We start from the raw sequence: 14,829 nt of genomic DNA on the forward strand, positions 1-14,829 counted from the left end.
GGAAACACAAGCATGTGCATGACTCCCCTGTGATGGTTGGAAATATTTAAGAAGCCAGAAGCAATCATGCTTTGCATTAATTAATAACACAGCATTTTGAAAGACTTGTTTTAAAACCAAGAGATTACCAGTTCAACTACAGATTGCAATATGGTCATCAGCAGAATCCATCTTAAAATAGTAAAGAGTTTTTCAAGTAATTAAATACCTATAGCTAAAATAAAAATAAAAAAATAAAATAAAAAAAATAAATACCTATAGCTGTTTAAGTGAATTTTCTTTATTTTTTATTTTATTTATTTATTTTTTAAGATTTTATTTATTTATTTGAGAGAGAGAGAATGAGAGAGAGCACATGAGAGGGGTTAGGGTCAGAGGGAGAAGCAGACTCCCTGCCGAGCAGGGAACCCGATGCAGGACTCCATCCAGGGACTCCAGGATCATGACCTGAGCCGAAGCAGTCGCTTAACCAACTGAGCCACCCAGGCGCCCATTTTTTTATTTTTTTAAAGATTTATTTCAGAGAGAGAGGGAGACAAGCAGCCTCCCCACTGAACAGGGAATCCCATGCTGGGCTCCATCCCAGGACCTGAGATCATGACCTGAGCTGAAATCCAGAGTCTGAAGCTCAACCGACTGAGCCACCCAGGCGCCCCAAGTGAATTTTAAAGTACACATTAAGTAAGCCAACCAATGAGCAAGAATTTGCACAAACTCAGTATGTCTTTTCTCTGTCTTTAGTGAGCTTTCAGTTTAGTTGAAGGGGAGAAAATGTGCATGCCAAAATTAGTACAACTGACTGGCAAATGAAATGGTACTGACTAATTCAATACGAGTGCAGAAAAAACTGAAATTAGTGTGGGCTGAAATAGTTGAGGGGGGCGAGAGTGGCACTTGAGATGGGTCTTAGGATGTTGGAAACAAAGAAAGGGACTCCAGAAAAAGAAAAGGGCATCATCAATAGTCTTAGAAGTGGGTTGGATACATTGCTAGCCTGTATAAAGGGAGATGTTGGGGATTTTGAGGGGCATCAAAAAAGCCAGGATGGCCTGGTTCATCCTACTTTATACAACTTATCCTCCATAATTGTACATTCAGAGAACCCTTACGAAGAGCCAACTGTAAGCCAGACACTCTGCTATGGTGTTGTGGAAGCTCTGGCAACTAGAGTTTAATGTTCGGCAAAGGCAAAAGAATTTGGACTTAATGTTATGGACTTGAACAAAGAATGGCATGGTGAAAACTTCATCTTAGGAAGGTTAGCCAGACAACAGGATGGACTGGAATTTCAGGGAGAGATTTGGGGACGGTTATAGGAAGACCTGCTAAAAAGCCATTGCAGTTATTCATATGTGAGGTAAAAAAAAAAAAAAAAAAAAAGTCTGTGGGAATGCAAAAGCTGGTGCAGCCACTCTGGCAAACAGTATGGAGATTCCTTAAAAAGTTGAAAATAGAGCTACCCAACACCCAGCAATTGCACTATTGGGTATTTACCCCAAAGATACAAATGTAATGATTTGAAAGGGCGCCTGCACCCCAATGTTCATAGAAGCAATGTCCACAATAGCCAAACTGTGGAAAGAGCCCAGATGTCCATCGACAGATGAATGGATAAACAAAACGAGATATATATATGTATATATATACACACACAACGGAATTATTTTGCAGCCATCAAAAAATGAACTGTTGCCATTTGCACGACATGCATGGAACTAGTGGGTATTATGCTAAGTGAAATAAGTCAATCAGAGAAAGACAATTATCATATGATCTCACTGATATGTGGAACTTACGAAACAAAGCAGAGGATTATAGGGGAAGAGAGGAAAAAATGAAACAAGATGAAACCAGAAAGGGAGACAAACCATAAGAGACTCTTAATCTTAGGAAACAAACTGAGGGTTACTGGAGGGGTGGGGGGGGAGGGATGGGGTAACTGGGTGATGGACACTGGGGAGGGTATGTGTTGTAATGAGCACTGGGTATTACATAAGACTGATGAATCACAGACCTGTACCCTTGAATATGTAAATTAATTGAATTTAAGTAAAAAACAGTCTGATGTAGAAATGGAAAGAAAGTGGTACATATGAGAATCATTTTGAGGGAATGAAGAGCAGGACTTGATGACACATACATAGAGAGGATGAAGGAAAAAATGATTAAAGATGAAGATTAGGTTTTGGTCTCAAAGACTGGCAGAAAACATGGTCTAAATGAACAGAAATGTGAGAGTTGAGTCCATTTGCAAAAAAGATAATGAAAAATTTGATTAGGAACATGCTGAGTTTAGGTGACTGAGAAAACTAAGCGGGGGGGGGGGAAACTAAGTGGTGCTCTTCTGCAATCAAAGCCCAGGTAAGACGGGGACAGAGTTTCAAGAATGAGAGGGACAGTTAACATTGTCAAAGCTAGGGAGAGATTAGTAGGAGAGATAAGGTCAAGCATATCATTTGCTGTAACTGTAACTTGTAAACTTGTGACTTGCAAACTTCAGAGTTGTTACCTTTAGCTCCTCAGAATCCTTCCCTATCAAGTTAAACATTAAATTTGGGATTCTTTTTCTGAACATCTCTAGCATGTTCAGAAATGTTGCTTCACATTTTCACTACATTTTCTATTTCTAGTTCTTGAAACCTAAAACCTGAACCATGTCACTAGGTTTAGAAGCTTACCCCTCTAATCATCCTCCATACTATTTCCAGAACATTCATAGTAAAGATCCATCATTGTCCACTATAGGATGAAGTCCAAAACCCTTGGCTTGGCATTTCAATATCTCTACAGAAAGATCCTAATCTACTTTTCAGCTGCATCTCATACTCCTTCCCTAATCATATGGTGTGGTGACAGGACATAAACTGCTTTATTATCTGTATGCCCCGCCTCCCTCTTTTCTAATCTGATGGTCAGGCTCTTAGCATTATCTTAATTTGGGAATTTTTGCAGAGCAAAGAGCAGAGGCTGCAGTCAAATGCATTTCCTGACTTCAATAAAATTCTAAACCACGTGAGAAGATTAAGCCAGGTGTCCCAGTGGGGAAGAGGAGAAAGAGGTCTTTGAGGTCAACAGAAAAGGAGGGGGTGAGATTTCACTCAGATCAGAAAGAGACTGGTGGGGGGGTGGGGCGCACCTGGGTGGCTCAGTCATTAAGCGTCTGCCTTCGGCTCAGGTCATGATCCCAGGGTCCTGGGATTGAGTCCCGCCTCGGGCTCCCTGCTTAGTGGGAAGCGTGCTTCTCCTTCTCCCACTCCCCCTGCTTGTGTTCCCTCTCTCACTGTGTCTCTCTCTGTCAAATCAATAAATAAAATCTTAAAAAAAAAAAGGAAGAAAGAGACCGGGGATCAGAGAGTAACAAGGATCCACCTCCATTCCATATTAGTGCCCCAGAGAAGCAGTAGGACCTGAGGGGGAAAGGCAATGGGTGACTTGGAGAGGCTGGACTCTATATCAAGGGGTTCTGGCTCCATAAAACACTAACATAACAAGCTGTTAGAGTTGGGAGAGCCATGCTTTTTGGGGAGGGGGTACTTCAGGGGTGGACCAACGGTAAGAGTAATCCCTTGATTCTCTTCACTTTCATGGTAACTGAGAGAGTAGGGAGCAATGCATGTACCAAATGGATGAACTTGAACTTCCTGCTAGCCTGATTAGGATAGAGACTCAGGGTAACATTCAATCGATTTAAAGAAAGTAAAGAAACATGGTATTTCCCACTTAACTGAATTTATTTTGTTTTGTTTTTAAAGATTTTATTTATTTGACAGAGACACAGCGAGAGGGAACACAAGCAGAGGGAGTGGGAGAGGGAGAGGGAGAAGCAGGCCTCCCGCGGAGCAGGGAGCCCAATGCAGGGCTTGATCCAGGACCCTGGGATCATGACCTGAGCCGAAGGCAGACGCTTAATGACTGAGCCACCCAGGCGCCCCTTAACTGAATTTGTGAACAAAGAGTCATACCCACTGCGAACCTTCTGTAGGTGTTCACGAGGCTCAGTCCTAGACCCTTTCACCTCCTTATTTTTATTTTCTTTCAATATCATCTTATCCCTTCCCATCTTTATACCAGTAACTTTCTATTTATATCTTTATCCCAGAATTTCCTCTGAGTTCAAATCTGAAATAGCCAACTACCTATTTGTATCTGCATATGATATGTCAGAGACATCTCAAAATTACCATCTTCCCCTTACCTATAATACCCCCACACTCGTTCCTCCTAACTCTCTATTAGGGGTCAGCAAACTATGAACTGTGGGCTAAATTTGCCCCCCACCTATTTTTTTAAATAAAGTTTTATTGGAACATACATGCCAACTCATTTATGTATTGTGTATGGCTATTTTTGTGCTACAATGGCAGAAACCTTATAACCTCCAAGGTCTAAATTATTTACCATTTGGCCTTTTACAGAAAAAGTTGGCTAATTCCTGCTCTTTGTTTTCTTCAAAGTACTTATTACAATTTGCAATTAGCTATTTGTTTGATTACTTGGTTATTTATCTATCTCCCTTATTAGATACAAGCTCCTTAAGGGGAAGGGCTCTTGCCTTTCTTCTTTTAAGTATTTTTAAAATATTTATTATTGAAATATAGTTGACATGTAATATTATATTAGTTCCAAGTGTATAACATAGTGATTCAACAATTCTATACATTATTCAATGTTCACAATAAGTATAGTCACCATCTGTCACCATACAATTGTCCCTATGCCATACTTTTCATCTCTGTGACTTACTTATTTTATAACTGGAAATTTGTACTTCATAATCCCCTTCACCTATTTTGCCATCCCCTCACCTCCCTTATTTGGCAACCACCAGTTTATTCTCTGTATTTATGAGTCTGTTTCTGTTTTTTTGTTTTGTTTTTGAGATTCCACATATATATATGAAATCGTATGGTATTTGTCTTTCTCTGTCTGACCTATTTCATGTATATAAAATGCTCTAGGTCTATCCACGTTGTTCTATGACAAGATTTCACTCTTATTATGGCTGAGTAATATTCCATTGTATATATATATACTGCATTCTCTTTATCCATTCATCTATTCATGGACACATGAGTGGCTTCCATATCTGGGCTAGTGTAAATAATGCTACCCTAAACATAGAGGTGATTTATCTTTTTGAATTAGTGTTTTTGTTTTCTTTGGGTAAATACCAAGTAATGGAATTACTGGGTCGTATGGTAATTCTAGTTTTAATTTTTCAAGGAATCTCCATACTGTTTTCCATGGTGGCTGCACCAGCTTGCATTCCTACCAACAGTGCACAAGGGTTCCTTTATCTCCACATTCTTGCTCACCAACCCTTGTTATTTCTTGTGTTTTTGATTTTAGACATTCTGACAAGTGTGAGGTGATATCTGACTGTGGTTTTGATTTGCATTTCCCTGATGATCAGTGATATAGAGCATCTTTTCATGTGTCTGTTGGCCATCTGTCTGTCTTCTTTGGAAAAATCTCTATTCAGGTCTTCTGTCCATTTTTTAATTGGATTATTTTGGGGTTTTGGTGTTGAGTTGTATAAGATCCTCATATATTTTAGATATTAACTCCTTATTAAATATATTATTTGCAAATATCTTCTCCCATTCAGTAGGTTGACGTTTTATTTTGTTGGTGGTTTCTTTTGTTGTGCAAAAGTTTATTTTGGTATACTCCCAATAGTTTAATTTTGCTTTTGTGTCTCCTTGCCTAAGGAGACATATCTAGGAAAATGTTTCTAAGACCTATGTCAAAGAGATAACTGCCTATGTTTTCTTCTAGGATTTTTATGGTTTCAGGTCTCACATGTAAGTCTTTAATCCATTTTGTGTTTATTTTTGTGTATGGTGTAATAAAGTGGTTCAGTTTCATTCTTTTGCATGTAGCGGTCCAGTTTTCCAAGCATCATTTAGTGAAGAGACTATCTTATCCCCATAGTATATTCTTGCCTACTTTGTCATAGATTATCTGGACTCTCTGTTCTGTTCCAATAACCTAGGTGTCTATTTTTGTGCCAGTACCATACTGTTTTGATCACTCCACCTTTGTAACATATCTTGAAATCTGGAATTGTGATACTTCCAGCTTTGTTTTTTCTTTTTCAAGTCCTCTTTGGCTGTTCAGGGTCTTTTGTGATTCCATACAAATTTTAGGATTATTTGTTCTAGTTCTGTGAAAAAAACGTTGTTGGTATTTGATAGACACTGCATTGGGCGCCTGGGTGGCTCAGTTGGTTAAGCGACTGCCTTCGGCTCAGGTCATGATCCTGGAGTCCCGGGATCGAGTCCCGCATCGGGCTCCCTGCTCGGCAGGGAGTCTGCTTCTCTCTCTGACCCTCCTCCCTCTCATGCTCTCTGTCTCTCATTCTCTGTCTCAAATAAATAAATAAAATCTTTAAAAAAAAATGTTTAAAAAAAAAAAAAGACACTGCATTAAATGTGTAGATTGCTTTGGGTAGTATGGATATCTTAACAATATTGGTTCTTCCAATCCATGAGCATGGAATATCTTTTCATTTGTGTCATCTTCAATATCCTTCATCGATGTCTTATAGTTCTTGGAATACAGGCACCTCCTTGGTTAAATTTATTTCTTGGTATTTTATTACTTTGGGTGCAATTATAAATAGGATTGTTTTCTTAACTTCTCTTTCTGCTACTTCATTATTAGTGTATAGAAATGCAACCGATTTCTGTATATTAATTTTTTATCCTGTGACTTTGCTTAATTCAGTATCAGTTCTAATACTACTTTGTTGAGAGTTTTTATCATGAATGGATGTACTTTGTCAAATGTTTTTTCTCTATTAAGATGATCATATGGTTTTTAATCCTTTTTCTTGTTAATGAGATGTATCACATTGATTGATTTGCAAATATTAAACTACTCTTGCATCCTAGAATAAATCCCATTTGATGGTGGTGAATGATTTTTTAATGTATTGTTGGATTCAGGGTGCTAATATTTTGTCAAGGATTTCTGCATCTATGTTCATTAGAGATATTGGCCTATATAGTTTTCCTTTTTTTGTAGTGTTTTTATCTGGTTTTGGTATCAGGGTAATGCTGGCCTCACAGAATGAATGGAAGCTTTCCTTCCTTTTTTTATTTTTTGAGGTAGTTTGAGGATAGGTATTAACTCTTCTTTAGTGTTCAGTAGAGTTCACCTGTGAAGCCGTCTGGTCCTGTACTTTTGTTTGTTGGGAGGTTTTTTTGTTTTTGTTTTTTTATTGCTGATTCAATTTCATTGCTAGTAATTAATCTGTTCAAATTTTCTATTTCTTCCTGATTCAGTTTTTGAAGGTTATATGTTTCTAGGAATTTATCCATTTCTTATAGGTTGTCCAATTTGTTGGCATAAATTTTTTGTAATATTTTCTTGTAATCCTTTGTATTTCTGTGGTATCAGTTGTTACTTCTCTTCTTCTTTTCTGATTTTATTTGAGTCCACTGTGTCTCTCTTCCTCTCCCTCCCCTAACTCGTGCTCTTGCCCTCTGTCTCCTCTTTTTCTTTTTCTTTTTTTTTTTTTTATAAGTCTGTCTAACTGTTTATCAATTTTGTGTACCTTTTCAGAGAACCAGCTCCTGGTTTCATCGATCTGTTCTATTGTTTCTTTTGAGGTACTTTGGACAGTATGTTTCTAGATATCAATAAATAATCATTGAATGACTAAATGAATAAATCAATGCCTTTCCTTTTCATCTTTTACTAAAATCCTACTCATTTCTTACAGATCAGAATCTTCACTGCCTACCCCAGCTCATGACCTTTTGTTCTTTCTCTGTTTTATATTTTGTTTCCATCAGCGGCTTCCTTACCTTCCAATTAGACTATCATCTCTAGAAGGCAGAGACTAAACCTTATGCATCTTTGTGTTCTTTTTTTCCTTCATGTTACAGTACTTTGTGCATTGGAAATGCTCAATAAATACTTTTCATGAAGCCGTAATGAAATCCCTTATTTTTCCACCTCCTTTGCTGCTCTAAAGGGTCAGGACTACAATTGCCTTAGATGATAAGGGCTTTTTCTGAGACATGTTACCAATGAAGGTTTTATCTGGGAGACAGTGAGGTTGAATGGGGATTTATAAATGAGTCTCCACTTCAACATTCATCAGCTTTAAGAAGAGGATACTGAAAAGCTGCTTTGAAAAAGATCTCCTTATATGAAGTTGGCTGGAGCTGCCCCGGCTACTAATCTCTGCAAGGTTTTCAGTCTCTGCCTGGAGCATTTGGAGTGTGTTCTTGCCTTAACCTCCACGTCAGAGCTCTCCATGGTAACGCTGGAATGTTTGCTATTTTAAGAAATACGCCTCACTGCATGCAGTGCTGTTTACATTAGGTTCCAAACAAGGCATAAATGCAATAGTTTGAGTGTTTGCTGATCAGTGTGAGTGGGAATGTCCTGATTGCTTAATGGATGTCTCATCCTAATTCTGTTGTCCTGTTTCATTTTTTAAGGCAACCATAGTGAAATTACATGTTAATAAATATTATACTTAGGGAAAACTGGACAATAGAAAAATGAAATAAAACAAGAATTCTTCCAGACTTTCCTTTGCAAGTAAGTACATCATTTCCCCTTGCGTTCACACCCTCTAGGTCTGGTTTCATTTAAAAGGCTCTTTGAAATGAAGCTTCTACTCTCCTGTAGAAGGGAATAATATCAATAACTGGAACTATCACTAGCTTTTCAGAGTACAGGTCTTTCATCTGCAACTTTGTGAATATACTCACGAAGGAAGAGAAAAATGCTTTGTAAAACTTCACTTTTATTAGATTTTCTTTTTACTAAAAGATGTGGACATGTTACTTCAGCATGGCAGCTATATCAGAAAGCTCCTGAGTGCTCTGATCACAACCACATGCTCTCCATCTGAATGGACATGGGGGATTGGAAGCAAACATGGAGTGATGTCCATCGGTGGCATGTCAAGTTTATGGCTTTCCTTGTTGCTGTTCTATGGAGTTAATTATATGATAGAAGGTCATAAGTATTGCGTAAGTATGGCTAAAATGAATGTACAATATTTTGGTGGAATGGAAAAGGAAGACAGCTTGAGGGATAGTAAAATCAATTAAATCAAATAATCTTGATCAAAACTGTCTCTTATTTGAGGGATGGAAGGCTCTGAAGTGAAACTTCCTATGCTCAGAGATTATACCCAGTCCAGACTTTCAGACTGAGATCACATGAGAAGTACTGATCTATGGGAAATGGGATAAGAGGAGTGTTTTCGCTTGAACTACTCAAACCTAGACGAGTAAGGTCTGTGAACTCTCCTTCTTCTAAAGCCCAACTGTGGTATTCTCTCAGCTGTGAGGGGTCAGGGGAGGTGGAGGAAGTGAGTCAGTCTCCAGAACTCTAGGGATGGCTTTGCTGGAGATGAGGGAATTCTCAAGTCTCTGCAGAGCAGGCCCAGAGCTTAGAAAATGAACCTGTGCCTTCCACATTGTGGGGGTGTGGCTTCTGTGGTTAGAGATGTCATGGCAGACAAAGGTTGAGAATACAGTGGGAGTAAGATGCTGCTACTGTTGGCAGACAAGGATGACGCCCACAGCAAAGACTTCAAATGTCACAGAGAGCAAGAGCTGTCACACATTACTGTAGACAGAGGGGGGAGACAAAGTACTTTATAATTGGTTTTATAATGTTCTCTGCCCCTATCCAATTCAAGAATGGACTAGATGAAGCAGTTAATGGCTGTATCAAACCATGATTTGCTATCTCATGAGATGACATCAATTATCTGCTCAGTCAATCCTCGGTCTAAACAACCCCCAGGATTGCCTTTCTAAAATGCAAATCATATGCTTTTATTCCCCCTTGCTTAACTTTTTTTTTTTTAAAGATTTTATTTATTTGCGAGAGAGAGAATGAGAGACAGAGAGCATGAGAGGGAGGAGGGTCAGAGGGAGAAGCAGACTCCCCGCCGAGCAAGGAGCCCGATGCGGGACTCGATCCCGGGACTCCAGGATCATGACCTGAGCCGAAGGCAGTTGCTTAACCAACTGAGCCACCCAGGCGCCCCTAACTTTTTTTTTTTAATTCTCTCTTTCTTATAACATGAAGTCCTTACCTTGACACTTATGGGATGTCCCAGTTATGTATTCTATCATTCTCTAACACTTAACATATATTTGGTAACACCAATTTCTCCCAATTCCTTAACTATGTTCCATATCACTTTATATACTGTTCCTGCCTATAATACACTTCTATTTTCTGCCTAGGGTACTCAGCCTTTAAGGCCCAGGTCAAGAGTAACTTCCAGGTGAGGCTTCTTTGACTTTCAAAGGTAGAGTTAATCCCTGTCATCTGTGGGTTCCTTTCACACATATTTCTATCTCTTCATTTATTATCCTGTATTTTAGTTCTTTGTTTACATGCCAATCTCTTATTGGACTATAAACCCTTTGGAAGCTAAAACCCCCAGACCTGTCGTTCTTACTGAGCAACTATACCATCTCCTAAAGTGCATTTTCCAAATTCATGGGGTGTTTCTTGTTTTTATTGTCATCACAATGATGACTGGAGCAATGGGTGCTACATAACTAGCAATGGGCAGGGCAAAGCATTGTTCCAAATTCTGAGTGACATCTATCTATCTATCTATCTATCTATCTGATAGATATGAAATGCATAAAACAACCAAATTCACTAAGGCAAATTCATTAATTCATTTTAACAGAGGTTATCAGGACCTGGGAAAGGGAAGAATGAGGAATTATTGTTTCATGGGTAGTTTCACTGAAAAATTCTGGAAATTTTGGTTCATTGATCTTCTGAGAGCTGGTTTTGAACTTTGTCAATAGATCTCATTTGGTCAGTGACACACATGTACATTTGTGATACTAGCTCCTCAGAATAGCAGTGGTGAATTTGGGTGGGAACCCACATAAATCTATGTTCAAATTCTGCCTTAATAACTTGGGTTACGTCACTTAATCTAAATATTGGTTTCCCTACTTGCCATGGGAGGGTCATACTACTTAGTTCAAAGGTTGTAATGACAGCTGGAAAAAACTGCGTGTTCAGTCCTCCACACAGTGCTTGGAGCAGGATCAGGACTCAAAAAAAATGGGTCCTTCCTCTTTCCCTTCACTGGCTAGCAGCATGACACTGTTTCATGGACACTCAAGAAAAGCTGGGTCTCCAGGGACACCTGGGAGGCTCAGTCGTTAAGCGTCTGCCTTCAGCTCAGGTCATGATCCCAGGGTCCTGGGATCGAGCCCCGCGTCGGGCTCCCTGCTCAGCGGGAAGCCTGCTTCTCCCTCTCCCACTCCCCCTGCTTGTGTTCCCTCTCTCGCTGTGTCTCTCTCTGTCAAATAAATAAATAAAATCTTTAAAAAATATGTATATAAAAAATTGACTCTGAACATCAGAAAGGTTTCTTTGGACCAGAATTTAGTTACTTATGTCAAATGCGCTTTAAGAACATAGGAATTAGGGGTGCCTGAGTGGCTCAGTCAGTTCAGCGTCTGCCTTCAGCTCAGGTCATGATCTCAGGGTCCTGGGATCGAGCCCCATGTCAAGCCCCGCATCAGGCTCCATGCTCAGTGGGGAGTCTGCCTCTCCCTCTCCCATGGCCCCTCCCCCACTCTTGCGCACATGCACTTTCCCCCTCTCTTTCTCTCTCTCAAATAAATAAATAAAATCTTAAAAAAATATATTTTCACTGTAGGGGGTCCCCGGATGACTCAGACGGTTGAGCGTCTGACTCTTGATTTCAGATCAGGTCATGATCTCAGGGTTGTGAGATTAAGCCCTGTGACCTGCTTGGGCTAGATATGGGGCCTGCTTAAGATTCTCTCTCTTTCTCTCTCTCTCCCCCTCTGCCTCTTCCTCCCACCCCCGCTTGCACATTTACGCATGCACACACGCATGCCCACGCATTTTCTCTCTCTTAAAAAAAATTTTTTTTCACTTGCAATAAAATTATGTTGCTTTCCATTACCAACATGGTACCATTATGATTGTGGTAGGAACAGTATTAGTATTATTAGTAACCCTGTAGGATTAAAATGTGAAGTTTTGTTTTGTGCTTTCATTACTGAGTGACTTTTAAATGTTCCATGGGGCACTGGTGAGGTAATATAACTTTATATAATCACCTGAACCTAGAACTGAGTTCTGCTATATATATAAACACAATATTAATATACAGTGAGTTTTCCATGAATTGAATTGCTATGAAAATGAAGAAAGGGTTGATTTTTGTTTTGTTTGGAAATTTACCAAGAGTTTTTCACCTTGGCATTGTCACCCTCATTTACTAATGTCATTCCCCTTGCCGTTTTTGAATTGCCAATATAACATGACTGCATCAGGCTACATTTGAAGCTATGACATTCACTTGATTTGCCATACAGATACAAGCAGCTGACTATGTCTGCTAATATAATTGTGCCCATTAATTTATATAAATTATTCTTGTTATCCTTGTTATCCTATCCTATCCTAACCCTCTCATATGTTACTATACCTCACAGGGTTGTTTTGAGGCTTATATTAATTTGAGTTAATATATATGGTTGGTGGGGTAGCACCTGGTGCACAGAAAATGCTACAATATGTGCTGAAGTTACTACTATTGAAAAGTTGTTGAGTATTCATTGATAAATATTTTTAAATTGCACTTGGAATATGTATCTAAGAAATCCTATGAATCCACTTCTAGGTTTTATATTATAATAATGTGAACCGTTTGAGTGTAACTAAATGTTCCCAAGATGTTATAGAAAGTGCTTCAATATCTCTTTTTGTCTAGAAGATTAAAGTGAGATATAATTCTCATTGTGACCAGTTTGCCCTGTACCATTCACACTCTGTTGTGGTCTTCCTGGGGAGCAATCACAGAAATTGACAACTTTGAGTTGAGTCTTTGCCTATAAAACAGTCTTTCTAAAAAGAGACAAACAAAAAAGCACACTCTAGGCCAAAGTTGCCTGACGGGAGGTGGGTGGGGGTGAAACTGATAAAGGGGAATAAGAGTGCGTTCATCTTGATGAGCACTGAGAAATGTATAGAATTGTTGAATCATTATTTTGTACACCTGAAACTAATATAACACTGTATGGTGATTATGCTTGAATAAAATAAAAGTCCCTTCAGAGACTTTACAAGTATTTCAATATGTATCTTGTAAAAAGCCTATGAACTTTATTTTCCCCTCCTATCTGCCTAATTCCTTGTTTATACATCATTTCCTGAATTTGTTAACCAGAGCTTTCTAACCAAAGTGAAGCCACGGTCCAAGAAGTTTACAAGTATAGCTGAGATAGTGATTTCTTCTGCCCTCGTCGCAGCCCAGGCACCCAGACTGACCACCTCCAAGTAAGAAGCTCCATCCATTTACCACTGTACCTCACAAATATTATCATTTTCTATTTGTGCCATGACACAGGAAAGATGGGAAGCGCTGCTTTAGGCTAATTCTTCTCCCTGTTCCTTTTATCCTGACTCCAACTTCTCTATATGTGAACTAATAAGTTAAACCTCACAGCCTGCTTGATCACTGGTCTAAGACCTGTAAGAATATCCAGTAATTGTTTATGCTGCTTGGGCACAGATGTATTCTAGGCTTCTTTTAGGAAATACCTTTCTAGAAAATTAAAAGTTGAACGGAAGAGGGGAGTTTCCTCTGAGGTAACTTCCAAGAGCAACAATATAGACTAATACAATTATTTTTACCACAGTAAGAGCTCTTCAATATTAAAACCACATTATGCACGCCTGAAACTAATATAACACTGTTGGTTAGCGATACTGGAATTAAAATAATAAATAAATAAAAACAAAATTAACTGAGAAAGAACCCACATTAAACATTCTGTATAGTTACAAATCACTCAGGGTGGTGGGCAAAATTCTAACGACCCCAATGCTTCCCAGCCCCTGATAGCTGTTGCATCTTTGAGTAATCCCTACCTCTAGAGCGTGGGTGAGACCTGCAACTTATTTCTAAGGAATAGAATGTGGCAAAGATGATGGAATATCGCCGCACAGGTATGCTATGTTACGTGGCAAAAGTGAATGGATATTGCACGTACGGTTAAGGTCCCTACTCAGTTGATCTTCAGTTAACCAAAAGGGTTATAACTGTGGGCCTGACCTAATCAGGCGAGCCTCTTAAAAGAGTGTATAGAGGTAGAGAAGCCACGGACCCCCTCTTTCTCCCCACTGCTGGCTGTGAAGAAGCAAGCTGCCACAAGCCCTACAGCCACCCAGAAATAAATTCTTCCGACAACCTGAGGGACTTAGGAGCCAATCCTTCCTTAAGTGAACCTTTGGATGAGAAAGCAGCCTGCTCACACCGTGATTTCAGACTTGTGAGACCCTGGGAAGAGAACCCAGCAAAGCCATGCCTGGACTCCTGGCCCACAGAAACTGTGGGACGATGAACGCGTATGTTGTGTTAAGCCACTAAATCTGTAGTCATAGTTTGTTATCTGTTACACAGCAACAGATAACGAACACCGAGGCAAACAGCTCAGGAAGCACTGCTCACACCTCACCTGCACGTCCATGCTGGTTGGCTCCTCCAACAGATGGAGCAGTTGTTGTTTCTCTCGAGACAGCTGTTCTACAAGCTTCTCCTGGGCAGCCAGGCTCTGATTCAGTTCTTCAATTCTTCTGGAGCGAAGAAAAAGTCAGAACAACACTTATGGTCATGATACTATTATTGCCCTTATTTTTCAGCCCACTCCAAAGACAGCATGATCGAGTCCAGTCAGTTTTTACCTTTTTGGGTCATTGAACTCTGGTACTTTTTCTCAGAAGGCCATGTATTCTCTGCCCTAGCCCCCTACTATGTACACAAATGACTTTCTG

The 14,829-nt window shown here is 39.4% G+C and overlaps 1 protein-coding gene across 7 annotated transcripts in view; it reads right to left on the minus strand.

Moving 5' to 3' along the window:
- The window catches only part of PDE4DIP (phosphodiesterase 4D interacting protein), a 207,029-nt gene that overhangs the window by 84,781 nt on the left and 107,419 nt on the right, over nt 1-14,829 (minus strand). For 6 of the 7 annotated variants that reach the window (XM_045896835.3, XM_064588555.1, XM_045896834.2 and 3 more), the window contains one exon: nt 14,514-14,631. In XM_045896835.3, the coding sequence (XP_045752791.2) occupies nt 14,514-14,631 (118 nt within the window). The remainder of the gene's footprint in view (nt 1-14,513; nt 14,632-14,829) is intronic. The other variant, XM_045896829.2, reaches the window with a different exon arrangement.

Source organism: Mirounga angustirostris, unplaced genomic scaffold (assembly GCF_029215605.1).
Source record: "Mirounga angustirostris isolate CCGP_5_RB_7025 unplaced genomic scaffold, mMirAng1.0.hap1 SCAF_4, whole genome shotgun sequence".
In the NCBI taxonomy this organism is placed as follows: domain Eukaryota; kingdom Metazoa; phylum Chordata; class Mammalia; order Carnivora; family Phocidae; genus Mirounga; species Mirounga angustirostris.